We start from the raw sequence: 22,781 nt of genomic DNA, 5'->3' as shown, positions 1-22,781 counted from the left end.
GTATGTTCAAAAGTTGAAATCCCTTGCGAGAAAAATTTACAAGAGACAAATGAGACTTCGGCAAAAAAATTGATAGATAATTGCTGCTACATTGTAAACAAACTGAACAAAATCTTTATTTTACTCATGTAAGAATTAGATTACAAATTTCCATCGCAAGGATTCGTCTTTGATGACGGGATACGCATCTAATTCTTGACAAGTTAAGAGTAATTAAGATTTTAACCACTTTTGTTAATAAAATCTTGTTTCATAATAAGAGGAGCATTTGAAAATTTCGTGTCCTGAGTATGAAAGGTTAGTTAAGAATTTCTGTACTTGATGTACAACACTTAAAATAGTAATCCACCAAGTTTCATGCAGTTTGAATTACGTCTTTTTTAATTACACATGCTGAAGTCAACAAAGTTGTGAATGAGAAAAGATGAACAAAATCAGTCAACCTGCAGTCATCCAGTATTTGGGTTAAAGGGGCTAACACCAAAGGCAGTTCGTGAGGATATACTAAGACAATTTGAGGAAGATGCCCCGTCTATTCATTCCATGGTTAAGAAGTGGGCAGCAGAATTTAAACGAGGGAGGGAGAACCTGGAAGATGACCCGCACTTTGTGAAGACCTGCAACGTTCGTCACTCCAGAAGTTGTTGACAGTGTGCATGATATGGTAATGAGTAATCGACAAGTGACATTTGGTATATTGCCAGTGTCTTGGGCATCTCAACTAAACATATGTATCACATAACAACAGAGGTTCTTGCTATAAAAAGGTATCAGCACGGCGGATACCAATTTTTTTTACAGCAAATCAGAAACACAAGAGTTGTCAAGTCAATTGAACATTTGCATTGTTTTCAAGCAGATACAGCAAATCTCATTCATGGTCACAAACTTTGTACGGAAAATTGCTCGATCTGCTTGAAAACAATGCAAACAATACTAATGGAGTATTATTACTGGATTACCTTCAGAAAGACCAGATAGTCACAGGAGCATATTACGCAAATCTTGTGAGGCGTTTGCTTGAAAACTCAAAGATAAATGCCAAGGAAAACATAGCAAGATGTCTTGTTACGCTAAGACAACGTGCCTGCTCACAAGTCTGTCACTCATGACTGCACTGCATAAGTGCAGCTTTGAAACTTTGCACCTTCGGACTTTCATCTGTTTTCTAATTTGAAAACATACGTGACTGGCATTCATTTTCCCATCGACAATGACCTAATTTCTGCAGTGGATGCATTCCTGGAGGTCTAAGAGAAAGCGTTCTTCTGAGGTAGAATCAACGCAAAGCAGCACTGGTGGCAAAAGTGTTTTGACTTAAAAGAAGACTATGTTGAAAAGTAACAGTTACCAGGTTGCTCATACTGTATTAACCCTTCATACTGGCGCCTCCATAGACAGGTGAGCAGGAGCAGCAATGCGTAGCACACGCTTCTTGATTAGACCGGAGTTCGAGCCGTTGACCACCAAATACGGAGGATGCGGAAAGGTCAGGGAATGACCACCGCATACTCCCGGAGCAATATGGCCTTAGTTGCTAATGCTCCTAAAAAACCAAATAATAAAAACCCTTCATACTCAGGCAGCGAACTTTTCGAACGGTCCTCGTTGTTTGTTGTTTGGGGCATTAGCAACTAAGGCCATATTGCTCCGTGGGTATGCGGTGGTCATTCCCTGACCTTTCCGCATCCTCCGTATTTGGTGGTCACGGGCTCGAACCCCGGTCTAATCAAGAAGCGTGTGCTACGCACTGCTGCTCCTGCCCACCTGACTACGGAGGCGCCACGGTCCTCGTTAATACGTGTCATTCTCTGAGAACTAAGCAAGACATGTTTAAATTATCTTCATTCCTGTAATTGTTACACCATATTTATTTAGGATTTTGAGAAAGAGAGAGAGCGTAAATTTTTAAAGTCACCCACTTGAAACCACGTTTTTTTTTTTTAGTTTTTTTTTTTTAAATTTTTAGGCTGATGCTAAATAAAACAGATTTCCTAGCAACATTTCGGTTTTACTAATACTAATAATGCTCTAATCTAAAATAAATTACTTAAATTTTAACATAACAACGCAGGTTGTTACCGGTCTTCAGATGAGAAAGTGCCTGGGACTCAATAGCCTGTGTCAGTCTTCCTGTAGATTTCAGGTAGTCCAGGACAAAGATGTTCGGCACAAACAGAATCATGTTCTGTTCCCCGCATCCAGTTGGCAACCTCACCAACTTATCCAAACCTTGAACAGTAGGCCCCATTAAGTCTCCTGAGAAAAAAAATAAAATAAAATAAAAAATAAAATAAAATAATAATAATAAAAGCATGGAAATCTCATTCTTGTAATACTAGATTTTATAAGCTTTGTATTTGCCACACTGTGAAATAGCGCTGTGATCTAGGGAAATTTAAATTTCATTCAGAGTGTGTACAGGGTGTTTCAAAAATGATAGTCAATAATTTAAAGGTGAACTGTACAGACTACAATATGCAAAAAAAAAAAAAAAAAAAAAAAACCTAGCAAACATGGGTCCTTAAGTGAATCGTTTTAGAGATATTGCACATTTCTAATTGGGATCCACCACTGACAAGGTGAACTGTACAGAGCTGGGATCCAGCACTGACTGTTTGTTTAGGTTAAGTTATGCTCATTCTTTTCCTTTCCCCTCTCTCAATGCTCTGAGACGTAGCAGTACTTGTCAAAGGATAGTCAACATGGAAAGAGGTTATAGCAACGAGGAGTATGCGGACATGCACTTCATATATGGTAAAGCCAACAGGCAGTGCACTCGAGGCTGCACATTTGTACCAAGAAGCATTTCCCCGCCGAAACCAGCCCAACAGGCGCACATTCATCAGGGTACATCAATGCCTTAGAGAACATGGGCGCTTCGCACATGGAGTACGAGCAGGTAGGCCCAGAAGCATAACATCTGATGTTGAGGAAAGGGTGTTAGAAAAAATACATGTGAACATGTGTATATGTAAAGGGCGGCACCTGGAACATTCGTTCAAATCCGCGTCGTATCTCTTTGAAGAACAGTATCACTACAAATGGGCCAGATATGTGTGTGTGACGTAGATTTGTGTGGGTTCTGCTCTGGCCTCTTGGCCACCCAGAAACATCAGTCACCTGGACAGATGATTCTGGGTACTCATCCACACCATGGGAAGGTGGGCCAGTCCCAGTATGTCACGTAACATCTCAAAAGAGAATCTGACTCACCTGGTGTTGCCTGCAGGTGGGCCAGGATCTTCTAGGGGACCATTCCAGAGGGACATCAGCAAAAAAAAAAAAAAAACACAAACATTCACCCGTGGTGCAGGTTTTGAGGGAAGAAAAAAAAATAAAAAGAAAAAGAAGGAAAAAAAAAAGAAAAGAAAAAAAAAGAGAGGCGATGAAAGGAAAAAAATAATAAAAAATAAAAATAAAATAGAATAATAATATGCCTGAAAAGGTCAATAAGTTGATCGTTGATTGATGCTTGAGAAAGAACAGAACAAAATCCAGGAATTTCAACAAGGAGGGTTGCTCTGCAAGAGCGTATACTGAGTCATAGCAGTGTGTGGAGAATTTTACATCGCCAATTACTGTACCCCTACCATATCTAGCGTATACAAGGTTTCTGCAATACAGACTACCCTCCCAGGGTGAACTTCTGCCAATGGAGGCAACAACAGTATGTCCTGAACCCCCAATTTTTAAACAATATTTTGTTCATTGACGAAGCTGGGTTTAATCGTGATGGTATTTTTAACTGTCACGTTTGGTCCAACGAAAATCCTAATGCAATTCACGAGTCATGACATCAGAAACGTTTCTCGTTGAATGTCTGGGCAGGACTATTAGGAGACCGTTTAATTGGACCACACTTTCTGCCAAACAGGCTAACAGGAGAGCTGTACCTTCAGTTCCTGCAGAATGTTCTTCCAGACCACCTTGATGATGATAATGTTCCACTTCAGCAGCGCCAGAACATGTGGTTTATGCATGATGGTGCACCTGCACATTTTGATTGAGTTGTAACTCGATATCTAACTAGAAGGTATGGTCAATGGTGGATAGGTAGAAGTGGTGGATAGTAATGTAGCTTCCCAGATCACCAGACTTACATCCTATGGATTTTTGTATCTGGGGTCATGTAACAAACTTTGTGTACACTTCTGACATTAACACAGTTGAGGAATTGCAACGTCGGGTTGAAGGAGCCTTACAGGAAATCAGAAATGACCAAGGAATGCCTGAGTGGATTCGTAACTCAATGCAGAGAAGACTACAAAGCTGCGTACGGATACAAGGACAACATCTTGAACACCTTTTGTAACACCTGTAACATGTAAGATCTATAAAATCCTGTGGTGTTGAAACCAAAATTAAAAATGTATTATCATATGTTTAATAAAACCACCCTTAGCAAAGGATTCACAGCTTTTTGCTAAACTAATGCTCCCATAGTCATTGGCGGATCTTAACAGAAAATGTGCATTATCTCGAAAACGGTTCATTTTCGGCCCGTTGTTCACTGGAACTTTTTTTGCTTATTTTAGTTTGTACTTTTCACCTTTAAATTATATATATATATATAATTTTTTTTTTTTTCCAAAACCTGAAATTGAAAATGTGAATTTTCTGAGAAAATCCATATTTTGAATATTTCAAGTGTTAACAACTACATTCAACGAAACAGTTTTTTATCTTAAGCATTTTTGTGAAGAAAGGTTTTCGAACTTTTATCATAATCTTTTTCCAGTATTTTCAGAAATATTTTACTGGGGATAAATAAAGAATTTTAAGTGTGAGCAAGGTCAGCAGACTTTTGAAAGTGAACGATTGCTAAAGGAAAGTAAAATGAAAATAAAAAGTTGAGTGCGAAACGGAGAGTAAATTTATTAAAGAATAGTAAGTGGTCATCTTTATTGCAATAGATAATAAAGTTTTCACTTTATAATCCCTTCGTTGCCAGGAGGCTAGGAATTATAAAACGAAAACGATAAATTAGTTAAAATTTGTGCGGTGATCAGATTTAGGAAAAAGACAAAAAGGTAATTTTTCACGATCGCTTATTTTTACGTATACGAAAACGACCAGAAAAATTCAATACATTTTTATGGTCGTTGCATCACTAAACAGAAAAAGAAATGCTAAACCCGCTTAGCATGCATTCAATTTGTATACAGAAGCACCACATCGTGGTCTCAGTTGAATTAGCCCTAATCCAAAATAGTTCTCGCAGCATACTGTTTCTCTGTCTAGAGGTGTTCATTTGAAATCGTCGTGTTCTTTCTTTTTATTTTGGTGGTTATGTATCAAGGGATGGGTGTTCCAAGTAGTCGTCGAACTTGAAAGTGTAGTGCTTGGATCAAAAACATGATTTCGGTGAACAGTACTACAAGATGTAGTTCATATTAATTGTGTCTGCTTGCAGATCTGTTTAAATGTTATGTGGTTAGGTTACTGTATAAATTATATACTGGTTATGGCTTCCAAATGTGCAATTAAGCGAAACAATTTGAAAATTGAAGAGATCCAGATCTTTCAGATTATAAAAATAGGCTTTGCTGCTCCAGTCAGGGCCCGCTCAAGGCTCTGAAGAGCACAGATGTAAATAAAAAAATTCCGTCCTCCCCACTGCATGAAAAGATCCCATTGGTACTATTCATTTTGTCCTTCCCCCCACATCTTGAGGGCTATTCGGTCGCTTCTAGGTTTACATCTTAACACGGCCCTGGCGCCATTCACATTTAACACCATAATGCAGAAAGTAAAATCCCGTTCGCAGGTAGAAATATCTCACGAAACCAGCAGGGAAAAGAAGCTGAAAAGTATGCGAAGTCGAACATTTATTTGCCTAGTGAGTCACACATCGTAGGGAAAAAAAAAAAAAAAAAAAAAACAACACACTGAATGGACCGATATTGAGGAAAAAGGCAGAACAAATCTGCACAGTATCTAATAGAGAATCGAAGGCACAAAATGACTTGTTGGAGCAACGCAGTAATCAGGCTTGCTTAGGCTACAAGATTATTAGAAGAGAATGGGACATTGCTAACAATGAGTAATTTGGAGTGCGGATTTATAGTGTCTTGTAACATCACATAACGTAGTTGCAAGAAATGAAAACAACAGTACAACTTTAACAGTACAGCTGGGTTTTCTTCTATTTCCTAGCGCAGCAGTATTTCCTAATACGGATAATACCAGGTTGTCCTTGTTGCTACCGAATAATGTAAAAAAAAAAAAAAAAAAAAAGTAAATTACACCTTTTAAAAATAAGGCTGTGGGAAGCTTAAACAATTCCAACTGATTGGCATTAACTTAACGAGTATAAACTGTACCAATGGTTGTCATTACACAATCTGAACCTTCGTGGGTGGGATAAATAAAATAAACAAAAGCGGTCATGAAAATACAAATGATTTCACGATGATCAGTAAATTGAAACAGTTGCGTGTTTCGGTTGCTTATTGGAAACTTCTATCTTGGGAGCTGTGCTAAGCTTTTTTTAAGTCCGCAGACATGTACGAATTCACTGACGCTGCTAGGGTCAAACAGAGGTGTTTTGTCACAAGAGAATATCTTGCCTATCTCTCTTTTATGGTTTAGAAATATTCCCAAATATACTCACCCGACACAGTAAAGAAGGCCCTTGCAGAATCCTCCACTACGTCTTCCGGTAGGACCAGTTTTTGCTCGACATTAAACACTCCACTTGGTGTGTCTGTAATAAGAAAAATTAAACGTGTTACTTAAAATTCTACATTTTGTTAGCATAAAAAAATGCCCTAGCTTTAGTCTCTACTACATAGATTTAAGGCATTTCTAGGACTGGATTTAATCGCTTTACTGATCTAACAAAAATATTTATCCGGGAATGTTTTCTGTTTATACTGTTCCTCTTAACAGCTGGGTTTTCTGACAAAACATAACAAGAGGCACACTTGAGCCTGTAACAATTCATCTGCACTTTAGACAGTTATGTCTAAAGTATTTACTATGCCACCAAAGTGTCTACTATGCCACTAAAGTATCTACAATGCCAGCAAAGTGAGTCTCTTTGGTGGCCAGGTGGGCACCACTCACTTTGGTGGCCGTGCGTCCTCGCCAGACTCCGGGTGGCAGAGAAGGATAGGAGGATAGAGGTAGTCACACCATTCTGGAAAGTGACCAAGAGCATCCACAGGGGCTGCCCAAAGCGATCGGTCCTGATGCCGCTCCCGTGGAACATTCTCTTTGATGTTTTTTTTTTTTTTTTTTTTTTTTTTTAGGAGCATTAGCAACTAAGGCCATATTGCTCCAGGGATATGCGGTGGTCATTCTCCGCATTTTGGTGGTCACGAGCTCCCCCGGTCTAATCAAGAAGCGTGTGCTACGCACTGCTGCTTCTGCCCACCTGGCTACGGAGGCGCCTGCCTTTGATGAATTTCTTGCAATGGACCTGGCGGAGGTTGGTATTGCCCTCCATTTGCAAACCCTCACTCACTTTTCCAATTTCTCTCACAGTGGACGTATTGGGCTCAGATCGGCGCGTGGTCCACTAAGCAAATCAAGCCGTCGCACAATACTTTTTATGACAAGGAAAATGATCCGATGCCAGAAAAATGTATCGTCTTAAAGAATGCCATTATATCATGGGATTATCTGTACCGCGCTTTCTGGAATTGAGACATCTATGCTAAATTACAAATTCACGATCAGAAGCCGAACATCGTGATTATCTGCCTTCCTCGCTCAGTTTCTAAATAAGTTTCGTTTTATACTTTTCGACGGTCACGCCCCAGTGAATTTTTAAAATTGGTGAGCAGTCAGTTAACCATGCTTTGTGAATTTTTTTTGTTAGTGAATGGATTCAATCCCGGAATATGCATAGCATTTATTAGCATTAGCATAGGCATATGATGCAAGAAAGCAAGCTTATATAGCGTCAGCCAAAAAAAAAAAAAAAAAAAAGAAACCTTCCCATTTCACCCATCCATTCACTCCCAAAGTTTCAATTTATTTAAGCTACCAACTTCCACAACGACAGATGGAAGTTTGTTCCAGCAATCAACTACCCGCTGGCTAAAGGCAAATTTCCGCACATCTATTCTACAATTGTCTTTCCTCAATTTGAATTTATGCTCCCTCAGGTGCGGAATCTGAGCAAGTGGAAGAATCCCATCAACACTGAGCTTGCTCAAACTATTCAAGGCCTTATACATACACCTCAATCAGATCACATCGCAAGAAGCCTAGTCTTCAGAGTGCAATTTTCAGAACGTAAGCCTTTCTTGGTAACAGCAACCCTTTGTTCCACTCAATAATTTCGTTGTCCTTTTCTCTGTACTCGTTCCGGCAACTCTACATCTTCAATTACGTTCTGCAATTTGCAGAACGTAAGCCTTTCTTGGTAACAGCAACCCTTTGTTCCACTCAATAATTTTGTTGCCCTTTTCTCTGTACTCGTTCCAGCAACTCTACATCTTTTGTAAAATGAAGCTCCCAGACTTGTATGCCGTACTCAAGGTATGGCCTGACCATTGCCTTATAGAAGGGAATATCACCTCCTTATTCCTGCTACTAAAATTCCTGTATATCATTGACAAGACCTCATGACCTCTTGCAGCTTATCTGCACTGCTCAGAAAACTTCATATCTGACACATCCCCAGGACTTTTTCATTCTTCATATCTGACACAATTATCCCCAGGACTTTTTCATTATTCACCAACCTGAGTGTAGTACCGCACAGTTGGTATGTTACTCTGGGGTTACTGTTACCCATATGTAGCACTTTGTATTTGTCAATGTTAAACTTCTTTTTCCACCTCTGAACCCACTGCTCAACATTTCCAGATCCTGTTGCAGTAGCGTATCGTCCTTAAAACCCTACCAACCTTCGTATCGTCCGCAAACTTGGACATTACGCATGATATACCTTCATCAATATCATTGATAAATACAAAAAACAATGACCCCAACACGATCCCTGGGGGACACCACTAATAACATTAGTCCACGAAGAGCAGTGCCCATTGATTATCACTGTCTTCCCAGTGAACCATCCCTTTATCCATAGCACCAACTTGCCCTTAATGCCATACTGCTCGAACTTGTACAGTAGTCTTCCACGCGCAACAGTATCAAAAGCTTTCCTAAAATACAAGTATATGATATCAAAATTATATTTTGCATCCAGTTCCTTTGTGGCCACATCGTAGTATCCAATATAAATGGTCAGATAAACCTTTCCCTTAACAAACCCATGCTGTGTCTGAACTATAACTACAGCCTTGTCTAGATGATCCTGCAGTGCTTCTTATCAGCCTGCTGTGAACTCCTAGACCTTTCAAAATTACCCAGAAATACAAATTTGGAATTTAATTTTTTCAACGGTCATACCCGTGTATGTGTATTTCTCTGCGAAAGTATGTATGTATTTACGAGTTTATTTGGATGTTGTACGGGTTGAAAACCCAGAATAACTCACGGGAGAAAGCTATGTATCGTGCGGACTGAGCTACAGTGAGGGGGAAAAAATCATTTTAGATGCAGCATACAAAGAGATAAAGACGGCCTACAAATAAAATTACATGACCTCACTAGGACTGTCTGTGGTAATGGGACCATATAATTTTATTTATAGGCCACCTTTGTATGCTGCATCTAAAATGATTTCTTTTCACTGCATGGTAATCTGCAGGAGCATTTCAGAATTCTCTTTCAGGAGCATTTCAATACTCTCTTTCAGGAGCATTTCAGAACTTTCCTGTATTTGCCAGTGCAAGGTTGTGCAAGTGATCTCGTGTTATGGCACGGGGGCACGTTCATTAAATACTAAGGTGTGGATTTGAAAAAAATATTCATTTCTAAGTTGCGGAAGTGAATTTGTACCGGATTTTGCAGTTGGCATAACTTCAAGTCAGCTAGTGAACACACACACACACACACACACACACACACACACACACACACACACACACACACACACATATATATTAAATTATAAACTAGCGTATCATGGCGCTGGAGCATTAGGACCAAATTGGTAATTTTTTCCACGAATCTCCAAAAAGCAACCAAATATTTTTGTAACATACTTTATAGGCCTACTACAACTAATTAAAGTTGTCTTTGAGTGTAGCACAGCGGTTATCATCACCGTTCTTCCCGCACTGGTCGGAAAAGCCCCCGATTCGAATCCCATTAATAATGCGAGGAACTTTTATGGGTGTATTTTTATGAGATAAAACATCTCATACAGACCCATTAATAATAAAAAAACACTCAAAGACTAAAGAAGAACATGTATACATGTAATTGTTTAGTGTAGCGGCGGCACCTGGAACAGAGTTTAACTCCGACAATTATCGTTTTGGTACAGAATGCTGTAATTTTGACCAAATGTAAATCACATGCGGTTTGTATGTGCCACCTTAACCGAGCAGCAGCAGCAGCAAAGCTGTACCTTGAAGGTACTTACCCACCGAAGGCAGTGCTAAATCAGTGGGGGCCAACAGATTTCTCTAGTTGCCGAAACTTAAAAAAAAAAAAAAAAAAAAGGGGAAGAAAGAAATAGCCACTGACTTCTTCGTGAATTTCAGTACTACTAAGGATAATCCTGAAAGACAAGCAGGGTGCGAGAAGAAAGCATCCATTCATGATGATGCCTTATTGGAACTCATCGTGGAAGTTGTCAGTAACTGCCTTCTGTTGAAAACGTCAACAGCAAACGTTTGAAAATGGTTGAAATTGGAGAAGTTTTTTCATACCAACTAAGAAATATTGTTGAAGATTTAGGCCTAAATGGATGTCAGACGAACTAATTAGACATGTGACAGTGAAGAAAAATGCATAGGATACATATAAAATAGCAGGTGACACAGAAGCCTATGATAGATATAAACTGGTCTGTAACCAAGTGACAAAAGAGATTAGGCAGGCAAAGGCACATTATGAGAAACCTTTGGCAAAGGATGCAAACAAAAACAGCAGAGAGTTCTTTACTTATGTAAACTTTAAAAGGAAGGGAATGAATCAGATTGGTCCACTTGAGATCGATGGGTCAACTGTTGATGACCCTGCTCAGGTAGCTAACAAACTAAATGAATATTTTGCATCGACATTCATACATGAGGAGTTATTCAGGGAGGGGAATTCCAGAGGTGTATTAAACTCTGGCAGTAAGCTAGATAATCTTGTAATAACTGAGAGTAAAGTGGAGGAGAAATTGTTGAAGATAAACATAAGAAAGGCACCTGGGGTGGATGGGATATATCCAGTTATATTAAAGCAGGCGGCAAAGGAAGTAAGCAAACCCTTAGCCATAATTATGAGAGCTTCCTTGGACTCAGGGGAGGTACCCATGGATTGGAGATGTGCAAATGTGACCCCAAGCCACAAAGAAGGTTCAAAGGAAGACAGGAAATTAAAGACCTGTTAGTTTAACTTCTGTTTCAGGGAAATTAATGGAGGCATTGGTTAAAGAAGCATTGCAGGATCATCTAGACAAGACTGCAGTTATAGCTCGGACACAGTATAGGTTTGTTAAGGGGAAGTCTTGTCTGACCAATTTCATTGGATACTATGATGTAGTCACAAAGGAACTGGAAGCAAAGAATAATTTTGATATCATATATTTGGATCTTAGAAAGGCCTTTGATACTGTTGCACATGGAAGACTGCTGCGAGACATTGGAGGTGTGACATTGGAGGCAAATTGCTGCTATGGATAAACGGATGGTTGAGTGGGAGAAGACACAGAGTGGTACTCAATGGGCACTGCTCTTCGTGGGCTAATGTTATTTGAGGAGTCCCTCAGGGTTCAGTGTTGAGTCCATTGTAAATTTATAAATGATATTGATGATGGTATATCGGGCTTAATATCCAAGTTTGCAGACGATACGAAGGTTGGCAGGGTTGTTAATGACACTAATGACAGTACACTGCTGCAACAGGATCTGGAAAGGTTGGGCAGAGCACATGGGCCGGAGAGGTGGCAAATGAAGTTTAACATTGACAAATGTAAAGTGCTGCATATGAGAATCAGTAAACCCAGAATAACGTATCAACACTGTGGTACTGCACTGGCAGTGGTAGAGAATGAAAAGGACCTGGGGGTAATTGTGCAGGCAGATATGAAGTTTTCTGAGCTATGCAGACGGTCAGCAAAAGTAGCTCATGGTGTCTTGTGAATGATATACAGGAATTTTTCTAGCGGGGATAAGGAGGTGATTATTCCCTTATATAAGGCAATGGTGAGGCCACATGTTGAGTACTGTATACAGGTCTGGAGGTCTCATTTTAAGAAGGATGTAGAGTTGTTGGAACGAGTACAGAGAAAGGCAACAAGATTAGTGAATGGAACAAAGGGTTGCTCTTACGAAGAAAGGCTTAAGTTTTGCAAATTACAGTGTCTGGAAACTAGGCCACATGAGAGGTGATCTTTGAGGTATATGTTTTGTATGCAATAAAGAGTTCTTCTTCTTCTTCTTCTATAAAGCCTTGAATGGTTTGAGCATTCTCAATGCTGATGGGATTGTTCCTCTTGCTCAGAATAATCGCCTGAGGGCATAAATTCAAATTGAGGAAAGACGGTTGTAGGATAGATGTGCAGAAGTTTGCCTTTAGCCAGCGGGTGGTTGATTACTGGAACAAACTTCCATCTGTCGGTGTAAGAAGTTAATAGCTTAAATAGATTCCAGGCAGAACTTTACAAACATTTGGAGCGAGTGGATGGGTGAAATAAGGTTTTTTGTTTGGCTGATGCTATATAAGCTTGCTTTCTTGCATCATGTGCCTATGCTAATGCTAAGTTTCAATTAAAACTTTTCCATTGTCAGGCGACGACTGCGGAACTTTTTCCAGTAGGGAATTTCTAAAGTCACAGTAATAAGGGCAGTGGAAGACAATGTGCGTCCAGTCTTCTCGCTGCTGACAGAGACAAGTGTCATTCTTTTATAAACCCAACTGAACAAGTTTCGATTTGGTTGAACCGTGCCCAGTAATGAGAAAAGACGAGTAGATATTTGGAGAGAACCAAGATGAAATTCGTCGATCAGAAGCAAACAGTACATTATCTATAAACTTGTATGTGATTCTACCCTTGACTGACGTGGAACAATGATCTTACAAAATGTTGATAAGTTCCGACCAGATACGACGTTTTTCCTGCTTTATATCATTTAAAGAGTTTGCAGTAATGCCAGCAAATTCCATTGGCAATACGTGCTTGAGACGATAACAGAACGATCTAAATATAAGATGAAGATCCAAAGGACATCCGTGGAAACTATCTTGCAGGCACGTAGCATACAAAGCAGCATTGAGCACTGAAGAGAGTACAATGTAAGTCGAAACTTAACAGTTTTAATACTCTCAAACCACATAAGTGAACCCGCACAACCAACAAACGGCCGCCATCGTTAGAAGATCCTAGGAATGCTAGGAATTAATTGAAAAAAAAAAAAAAAATAGAAGAAATAAATACTCACCGTTCATGCAGAAGAAATTGTTATAGACTTCTTCCACCGGAAGTCCTTCTGCCTGAAAGAAATGGAGTTACTGATTGTTATAATTTGAATTTTAAACGTTTAAATTATTTAAATCCATTCATAAAACTGCAGTTTTATTGCAGATATTCAAAATAGAAAGGAAAATATGCAAATAAGCAACGTCGATCAGTGTTGCTCAAATTAATTTCCATGTATATAACTAAAACTTTCTGTACTACGATTCGCATATAACGAATGTCAGGTAAAACAGAGGAACTCGTAGTTAGCAAAGTGATGCTTTCTTTGGAACAACATTTTTCTCTTGTCTGTTGTTATTATCACTATGGACGCGATAATAACAGCGTTATATAAGTTGTATATTAAAGAAATAAAAAGAATAATGAAAACAAAGATTGTTTAATTCAATCCTTGCAGGCACTGATGTCGAAGTCTGTGCAGATTCAGTGCTATACTGCTGAAAAATGCAAAGGCCATCCCTCGGTACTTGTAGAAACTATTTGAGAGATGAGTCGAACTGTAAATGAATTAACTTCTCTTTTACGTTTTAGAAAATACACGCGTTTACAAATACCCAATATATCCTTGCGGGTAGCATTATATTTATAATCACCGTCCTCCAACTATATTGGGTGGAAGAGGCCTGGGATCTAATCTTGTCAATGATGCGAGGACATTTATGGACTTTTTTTTCGCTCCATGGTTAGTCGGTCCCAGGCAAGGACAGCAACGTTTTCTCTCCCGAAAACTTTGGTATTTCTTCCAGAAAAACAGGCAAACCAAACAGAGAATACGTAATTTATGGAATAACACACATTGCAACCCGCCGCTAGTATTTTGATAATTGTCTTTATATAAACTTGACTCTTTTTTAAATTGTTATTGTTAATGTTTTAATACGACAATTAACACATTATAAATATTCTAGTTGTCTTTTTAATTTTTCTCTAGCAAAAATAAAAATATTAACTCAATAAAAACACTGTCTTAATTTTTTTCTATATGGACGGGGGCGCAAATATATCTCGGGTCGGCCCTGCTTGCATATACCTCAAGAGTTCTGTTTGTTACCGCAACAGATTATACACTGGTGTGCAAACCTTAAGGACCAGTCAGGTTTTCACCTGTAGCTTCTCATAGGAGGGGCCTGGATATGGGAAAAGCATACCAAAGGAACCACGTGAGGTACAGAAATAATGAAGGAAACAATAACGGAAACAAAACGGTACAGAGGGACTTTATTCAAAAATGGCAACATAGCACTGGCTGCCATGATATAGATGCATCACTGCCAAAGATGGAACAAAGGAAAGAGGTGGTCCTCAGTAGAAGATATGGCCACCCCTAATGCCAATGCAGGCTTTGGACCGCCTGTCCATACTTAGAACAATGTTTTTGATAAGCTCTTGCGGTAACATCGTCCATTCCTCTGTCAGCACCATTTTCAGCTGGTGAACATTTTCTGGTGGGTGCGGACGTGCCGCTAGTCGTCTTCCCAGAGCGTACCATATGTGTTCGATGGAATTTAGACCGGTGGAACGAGCAGGCCGATTCATACGAACAAGGTCCTCACTTTCCAAAAGCATATGAACAGCTGCAGTGCGATCGGGTGTGGCGTTGTCATCTATAAACACGAACTCGGGGCCAATAACACCTCGGAACAGACGCGTATGGGGAAGGATTACCTCAGTAATCCTGCCCCATGCGCGTCAGGTTATAGTTCCGCCTTCCAGTATCTGGAGTTGTGTACGTCTATACAAATAACGCCTCCCCAGACGAGAACACCTCGACCGCCATATCGATTCCTTCAGTGTTGTTTGCGAGGTGATACCGTGTGCCAACCTCTCGCCAGATTAGCTGACGTTCAGAATCGCTGCGGAGACTGAATCTACTCTCATGAATAAAGAGTACCTTACCCAATTGCGCTGCTGTCCAGTCCTTGTGTTTGTTCGATGCACTACAGTAAACGGTGTCTCCGATGGGCAGGTATTAAAGGGACACAGCGTACTCGCCGTCGGGCAAACAGTCCACCTTTGTGGAGTCGGCTGGCCACAGTAAACCGTGATATCCTGCGTCCTGTGCTTCTTTGCAATGGATATCGCTGTCTGGTGTCGGTCCCTCTTGGCCTGTAGGAGTATATAGCTATCATCATTGTACGTTGTTTTTCGTGGACGCCACTACTGGTCCTTCGAACAGCTGTACCTGTTGTTCTGAAGACGACCACGCACATGCGACGATGCTATGGGCGATACTGAGTCCACAGCCACACTCCTCGAGCTTCCTAATTATTCGACCCCGGGTAAAATCATCCAGACGTAGTCTACTGGCCATTTCGTTGTCTGTAGCACTGTATGAAACCTCTCTATTGTCAGAGTCTGCGGAACAGTTTCCACCGCTGCAGTGCAAGTTATTGCGAGGTCTCTTCCTTTGGATCTATTTGTCATCTATCGTGGCCTTTGCTTTCGACATAAAAAACAAATACCTTCAGACTTACTTGGTATCCAGCTAAATTTAAATGAATATCCTAATAAAGAGAAATCCAGATGCTTTAACAAGCTAATTAGTATCTGGCAGACCAGATGGAACACCACCTTACTTGTAGTTGCCACAAGAAAATTCCTGCCTGATGTGACCATCTTGCTCTCTAAATCGGTTAAAACTTAGTGCTCCTTAACTATTATTTTTAGGCTATCCGAATAATTAAATTCATCTGCCGTGCTGTGTCTTATGTCTGTTAATTGCGTATGTTCTATGGTCGATTTGTCTGTTTTGCTGGACGAAAAATCCAAGTTGCTGGGGGAATACCTTGCTGTCTACGGCTGAGACCGATTAACTCAACCACGGAGTGAATAAAGCCCATTAAAGTTCCTCGCCCCATCGACGGGATTCGAACCCGGGCCTTTTCCACCCGGCGTGGTGAGGACGGTGACGATACCGCTGTGCTACCTACCTGCGCAGATAGTGTTCATTAACTTATTTATTTATTTTTTTCATTCATGTGTTGTTGTGGCGGATCCCAGGGTTCCCCCATAAGCCGCTATTGTACTTCTTGTGTTGAAGTTTATGCCAAAACCGGCCATTTGTATGTAGTGTGTTGGACGTGTAAGTGTTATTATGTGTTCTGGTGTTATGTTATCGGCCGGCGCCTGGCTCTTAGCAGGTAAGAAGCAGTAACACCTGGTCACTACGTCTAACCCCCCCCCCCCATCCCCGCCATGCGGAGGCGGCCAGGATCAACTATCTCCTGCTGGGCAAGCCCAGGGCATAACACCTGAGAGTGCCCGAAAAAAGAATGAAGTGGAAAAGGAGGAATACAGAGGGAGAAGTTTGGGATCTGGGGAGGTAAATGGATAGAATAGAGGAGAATCAACAGAGGGACTCTCCAATAGTTAGAAGTTAGAAGAAGTAAAACAGGAATAAAGTAGGGAGAAGTGGACTAACTTCTCTAATCCCATGGAAAATCCCATCCTAGGAACTAGGATCAGCAAAACATCTTAATTTACAGTTTGCCTGACCCTTGTAGGTAGAACGTCTTCAGTTGTTGAAGAAATAATTGATCTTCTAACATAAAACACAGTGAAAGCAAATTCCACGAATTCTGAAAAGCTCCACAGAAAGACACTATGTGCAACTTTAACTATGGTGTTCATTAACTATGGAAACTTCTTTTCTGGTAACTGGACATGGCTCTCTCAATCAAAAACTCTATCAGTTTGGCTTGCATAACAGAGATCTCTGCAGCTGCGGGAATACAGAAGATTGGAGTCACCTGTTCTTTAACTGTGTAATCTACGACGATCTTAGGGCGAAGATCCGAACTGACGTTCCATATCTCTCTCTCCAGGGCAGGAGGAGGTGCTTCTACAGAACAAGAACCATCTTTCAGCTCTTCAGAACTTTGCCTCCGAGGTGTTTGCTCGCAGAAAGAGACTCAACGCCGGAGTATCGAACCAAAATAGCCCACCAAATACACCTGTGTGAGTCTGCTAGCCTGGATAACAAAACATGTACTTTCAGACGACATTCAGATTTCTGTGTAGTGCTGGACACCAAAATTAGCTATATTTTCTTCTATGGGTCGCGTACGCAAGTACTATCATTGCACTGATCCTTTAAAGGTCATCAGTTTGACTTCTGAATTATCCTGGATACAGGAGTACTGAAGACTACTTTTTATTATTATTATTATTATTCATAACCAGCAGTACCGTTCTTTTTTTTGTTAACCAGCACCACTGCCATTTATTTATTCTTATATTAATTAATGAATTAATTAATTTTTTAATATATATATTTTAAAAAAAAATTCTATTATCCCAACCAGCACCAATGTATTATTTTTTTATTATTTTTATTATTTTATTTATTTTTTTCCTTCTTATTTAACTATATTTAATTTTATTCTATTTTCTTTCATAATCAGCACCACAGGTTTTTTTTTTTTTTTTTTTTTTTTCTCTCTCTCCCTCTTTTTTTTTTTTTTTTTTTTTGTTATGGGCCCCAGAGGATCCTGGCCCACTTTTTTGGAAACACTAAGTGGGTCAGAGCCTCTTTTGAGACAGTACGTGCTCTACTGGAACTGGCCCACCATCCCATGGTGTGGACGAATAGCCACAGTCATCTCTCCAGTGACTGATGCTTCTGGAAAGCAAAGAGGCCAAGCCAGAACAGAACAAAGAACACACAGAATACACGCAAACCTACACCAACATATTTCTGGCCCTTTTGCAGTTGACTTTGTTCTTCACAGAGGCGGAGTTCAACAGACGTTCCAGGTGCCGCCCTACACATATACACATGTCCACATGGTTGCAAGGAAGGCCCATGGTGTCCTAGCGATGATTTATCAAATATTTGCTAGTAGAGATAAGGACCTCATAATCCCATTATATAAGGCTATTGTTAGACCACACTTGGAACAAGTTATGGGGGAAAAGGTTTAGACTGGATTGCAGGAAGTTTTATTTTAGCCAGCGAGTTATAAATTACTGGAATACGTTACTTATTCCAGTAATTTAAGTTGAAATAAGACAGCAAGAAGTTGTCTTATTTCATTTTCTTTTATTATTTAATATTTATTAATTATTTATTTTTTTTTTTTATTATTACAGTAAACTCTCGCTAATCCGATTACAGTTAATCCAGATGGAAATATGAAAAATTCTGTTCACAGTTGAGTACTTTGACAGACACACGGGATTTATGAATCAGATGGCCCTATCTGACTGCGCAGCGAGAGAGAGAGAGAGAGAGAGAGAGAGAGAGAGAGAGAGAGAGAGAGAGCATTGAATTGCGTGTCGTTCAGTATCGTTGTTGATGAGTCGGATGGATGTTATTGTTTTTTCGCTTCATTTGCGTACTGCTTTATACATATGTACAAAAGTTAACATATTTTATATAATTATGGGTTCTAAAGAATTAAAAAGTGAAATAAAAAGAAACATTTTACTTTAACTATCATTAACAAGCTCAAAGTGATAGAGCAACTTAAAATGGTGTTCCTGGAAATACAAAATTGCTGAAGAATTTGGTATTGGGCAACAGGCCATGCCAGATATTAATATATATATATACAAAGGGTACTAGGAAAGTTTTGCAATATGACGCAACAATGAATCACATGAAGCTGCTTGTTGCTGCATGTTGAGACATGTTCATACGTGCATAGTAGCCGCCGCGCCAAGTCGATGGGCTCAGTTATTCATTAGTAGTGAGAGTGTAAAATGCTTGCAATGGCATCGTGGTCACGAAATGAGATAAGGACAGTTTTGCGGTATAATTTCGTGCGTGGTTTAACCATAGACCAGTGCTTAGAAGAAATGACTCTTGCACTAGATGATGATTGTCCACATCGTACAACGATATTCAGGTGGTATAGAGAATTCCAAAGGGGAAATTTCACTCTGGAGGATTCGGAGAGGCCGAGAAGGCCACGAACGTCAGTTACGGAGGAAAACGTTACTGCTGTGAGGAAAATGCTTGACGAAAACAGGCGAGTGACCTACCAACAGATAGAGGATACTTTGGGCCTAAATGCACCAGCAATTCGTTCGATTCTGCAAGATCATTTGCACGTGAAGAAACTTTGTTCTCTCTGGGTGCCGCATCAACTGACTGAAGAGCAGATGACACGACGTGTGACTTGGTGCCGGGAGATGTTTAAAAAGTTTGATAAGGGACAATCTCGGTATGTGAACAACATCGTGACAGGTGACGAGACTTGGCTGTACTATTACGATCTGCCGACCAAGGCTCAAAACAAAGTTTGGGTCTTTGATAATGACGACACACCCGTAATTGTCAGAAAATCCCGATCTGTAAAGAAGAAAATGATAGCTGTATTTTTCAAATCGAGTGGAATTGTGGAACGTGTCGTTTTGGACACGCAGAAGACAGTCACAGCTAAGTGGTATACTGAACAATGCCTGCCTAAAGTCATTGGATCTATGAAGAACCTGCGGCCAAAGTCAAGAATGGACACCTGGTACCTCCATCACGATAATGCTGCAGCTCACCGCGCCAAAGCCTGCACCGAATATTTGACCACGACAGGACTGAAACTTCTCGAGCACCCTCCCTACAGTCCAGACCTTGCTCCCTGCGACTTTGCACTGTTCCCGCATGTGAAAATGAAGCTAAAAGGGAGGCGGTTTTCCAGTGATGAGGGCCTTCTACGGGCTTGGGACAACGAGTGTGCTTTACTCCCTAGTGAAACTTGGCAGAACTGGTTTAAAGATTGGTTTCGGAGGATGGAGAGGTGTATTGAATGTAGAGGAAATTACTTTGAAAAAATTAAATAAACAAAGCTGTATTGCAAAACTTTCCTAGTACCCTTTGTATTTAAGATATTAGTTGTAGTGGTAAGTTATAATAGTGCAATAATAGACAAAGTTAAGCCGGCTATAATGTATAATACGAAAGCTAGTAAGTTATAGCTTCTCAAGCAACCCAACGCCTTATGCAAGAGCCCAACGCAAACTAGAAAAAAGATATATATGCCAAATAAAGTAAGGAAAACGTTACATATCAATAACATTAAAAGAAAAATTTAAATGTTAATTATAGGCAATTAGATACATTGAAAGGGACTTTTTCAAGGGCTAACCCTTTCAATGTATCAACCATAATTAACGTTAACGAGCTATCCGTTTCTGTAGTCATCATCCAGCATAACTGTGTCCAAATGATAGTCAGGTAGTATAAGATAACCAGGTAGCATAAAATAACATTAAAGATGTATAACAACCATCCTTTGGATGGTTGTTATACATCTTTATATATATATATATATATATATATATATATATATATATATATATATATATATATATATATTTATATATATATATAAATATATATTCTTCAGAAGTTAGCATCAGCAATAGTAAAGGCACATAATGCAAGAAAGCAAGCTTATATAGCATCAGCCACAATAAAAAAAACTTCTCATTTCACCTATCCACTCGCTCCAAATGTTTGTCTAGTTCTTCCTTGAATCTATTTAAGCTATCAACTTCTACAACGACAGGAAGAAAAATTCCTGTATATCATTGACAAGACACCATGAGCTACTCTTGCAGACCGTCTGCACTGCTCAGAAAACTTAATATCTGCCTACACAATTAGTCCCAGGTCATTTTCGTTCTCTACCACTGTCAGTGTAGTACCACACAGTTAATACGTTACTCTGGGGTTACTGCTTCCCATATGCACTACTTTCCATTTGTAAATGTCAAACTTCAGTTGCCACCTCTCAGCCCATCAGCTCAACTTTTCTAGATCCTGTTGCAGCAGCATACTGTCACTAGGTGACAGTACGCTGTCACCTAATGACAAAAAAAAAAAAAAAAAGCCTCACTAAACTACGTTACGATTCTTTGTTACAAATGACACTTACCTCGACTAGTAATGACCGTGTCACAGCATCCCTCGCTGTAACTCTGGCTATTATCTCATTATCGCAGACATTATCCTCCTCAATAGACTGCGCAAATACAGTAAAGTTGATGTTGCCGATCACTTTTGGCTCCACCATAAACTTGTGGACTACGCTCTTCCCTCCGCATACACACAGTTTGGTTGTCGGGGTGTCACCGAGAAGAGTGAAGTTCTCACTGGGCTCCAGAGACAGCTTGATCTATGGTCAGAATTATATTAATTTAATTAAATGCATACTTTTTATTGGAATAAATTGTTACTACTGTTGCATATTTAAAATTTCAACTTGCTCTGATTAACAATCTTAAGGGTCACTATATTTATTAATTTATTTAAGCAATACACCACTCGAACTGGGGATATTGTTAGGGGTTGTAAAAACATCTCCTTTGTTTAGTTAGTATAACTGCATTAAATGCAGTGTTAAAATTGAATATCTTATAAGGATATTCACCTTTATTGTGATAATTTTAATACTATAAATCCTGATAAATTGTGTGTCTTTGTTTTAATATAAATAGTTTTTAGAGTTATATATATATATATATATTTTTTTTTTAAATAATGATTATTTATGTAACACATAAAACGTGATTCTTAAGTCAAGAATTGCATTATACCTATAATTAATAAATAAATGGAGATAGTCAAGGTTAATAATTACCATCTTAAACCCTTATTTTTTACACCTTTCTTGTAATCAGTGTAATCAACAAATTAATATAGTGGTAATTGTTTCTGCCATAAAGAATTCTGTACTTTTAGGAAAGGGTTTTTTTTTTTTTTTTTGTAATTTTAGGGAGAACTAATATATTTACATATTTCGTTATTATTCAAATTTAGAATTTAGGCTGTGACTATAAGAAGAATATGGAGGCTCAGATTACTATTTGAGCCCCCAATGCATGTTGATAAACTTTAGTACATACTGTATTTTGTGGAGTCTGCTACAGTCAGAAGAAATTCATCAGGAGGATCAAGGTCATTAACTAATTTCTCTGCGTCGCACTGACGCCACAACACTACCCCTTCTTACGAACAATTGGTCTAAGAGCAGTCGGCATCACAAATTGTGTTGGTGAAAGGCATACGGAATGAGAGAGAATAGGGGAGCTAGAATGACCTTTAGTGGCCGTCTGATGATTTTTTCCCTCTGAATATAGATAGCAATTCTAAATACAATTTAAATATTACTTTATTTCAGCTTATCGTGGTAGGAGAATTTGTGAAATAAAAACCAAATGAAGTACAGGAGAAATGCAAAATAAGACTGATAAAATACGAGTTAAATTGAATCGTATACAGTTTTTAATCTCGTTCTAATGATGCATTAGCCATTCTCTTATTATATTAAGGAAAATATTT

The 22,781-nt window shown here is 39.3% G+C and overlaps 1 protein-coding gene across 2 annotated transcripts in view; it reads right to left on the bottom strand.

Annotated features, from left to right (window-relative positions):
- The window catches only part of LOC150090485 (murinoglobulin-1-like), a 257,749-nt gene that overhangs the window by 72,586 nt on the left and 162,382 nt on the right, over positions 1 to 22,781 (bottom strand). For both annotated transcript variants that reach the window (XM_090371163.1, XM_090371172.1), the window contains exons 21-24: positions 21,376 to 21,615; positions 13,461 to 13,512; positions 6,617 to 6,709; positions 2,083 to 2,259 (exon numbers count right to left, since the gene is read on the bottom strand). In XM_090371163.1, the coding sequence (XP_090227289.1) occupies positions 2,083 to 2,259; positions 6,617 to 6,709; positions 13,461 to 13,512; positions 21,376 to 21,615 (562 nt within the window). The remainder of the gene's footprint in view (positions 1 to 2,082; positions 2,260 to 6,616; positions 6,710 to 13,460; positions 13,513 to 21,375; positions 21,616 to 22,781) is intronic.

Source organism: Mastigoproctus giganteus, chromosome 1 (genome assembly GCF_048544385.1).
Source record: "Mastigoproctus giganteus isolate SK-2022 chromosome 1, ASM4854438v1, whole genome shotgun sequence".
Classification (NCBI taxonomy): domain Eukaryota; kingdom Metazoa; phylum Arthropoda; class Arachnida; order Uropygi; family Thelyphonidae; genus Mastigoproctus; species Mastigoproctus giganteus.
Note: the sequence above shows the minus strand (reverse complement) of the source record. Positions and strands in the feature narration are given on the sequence as shown.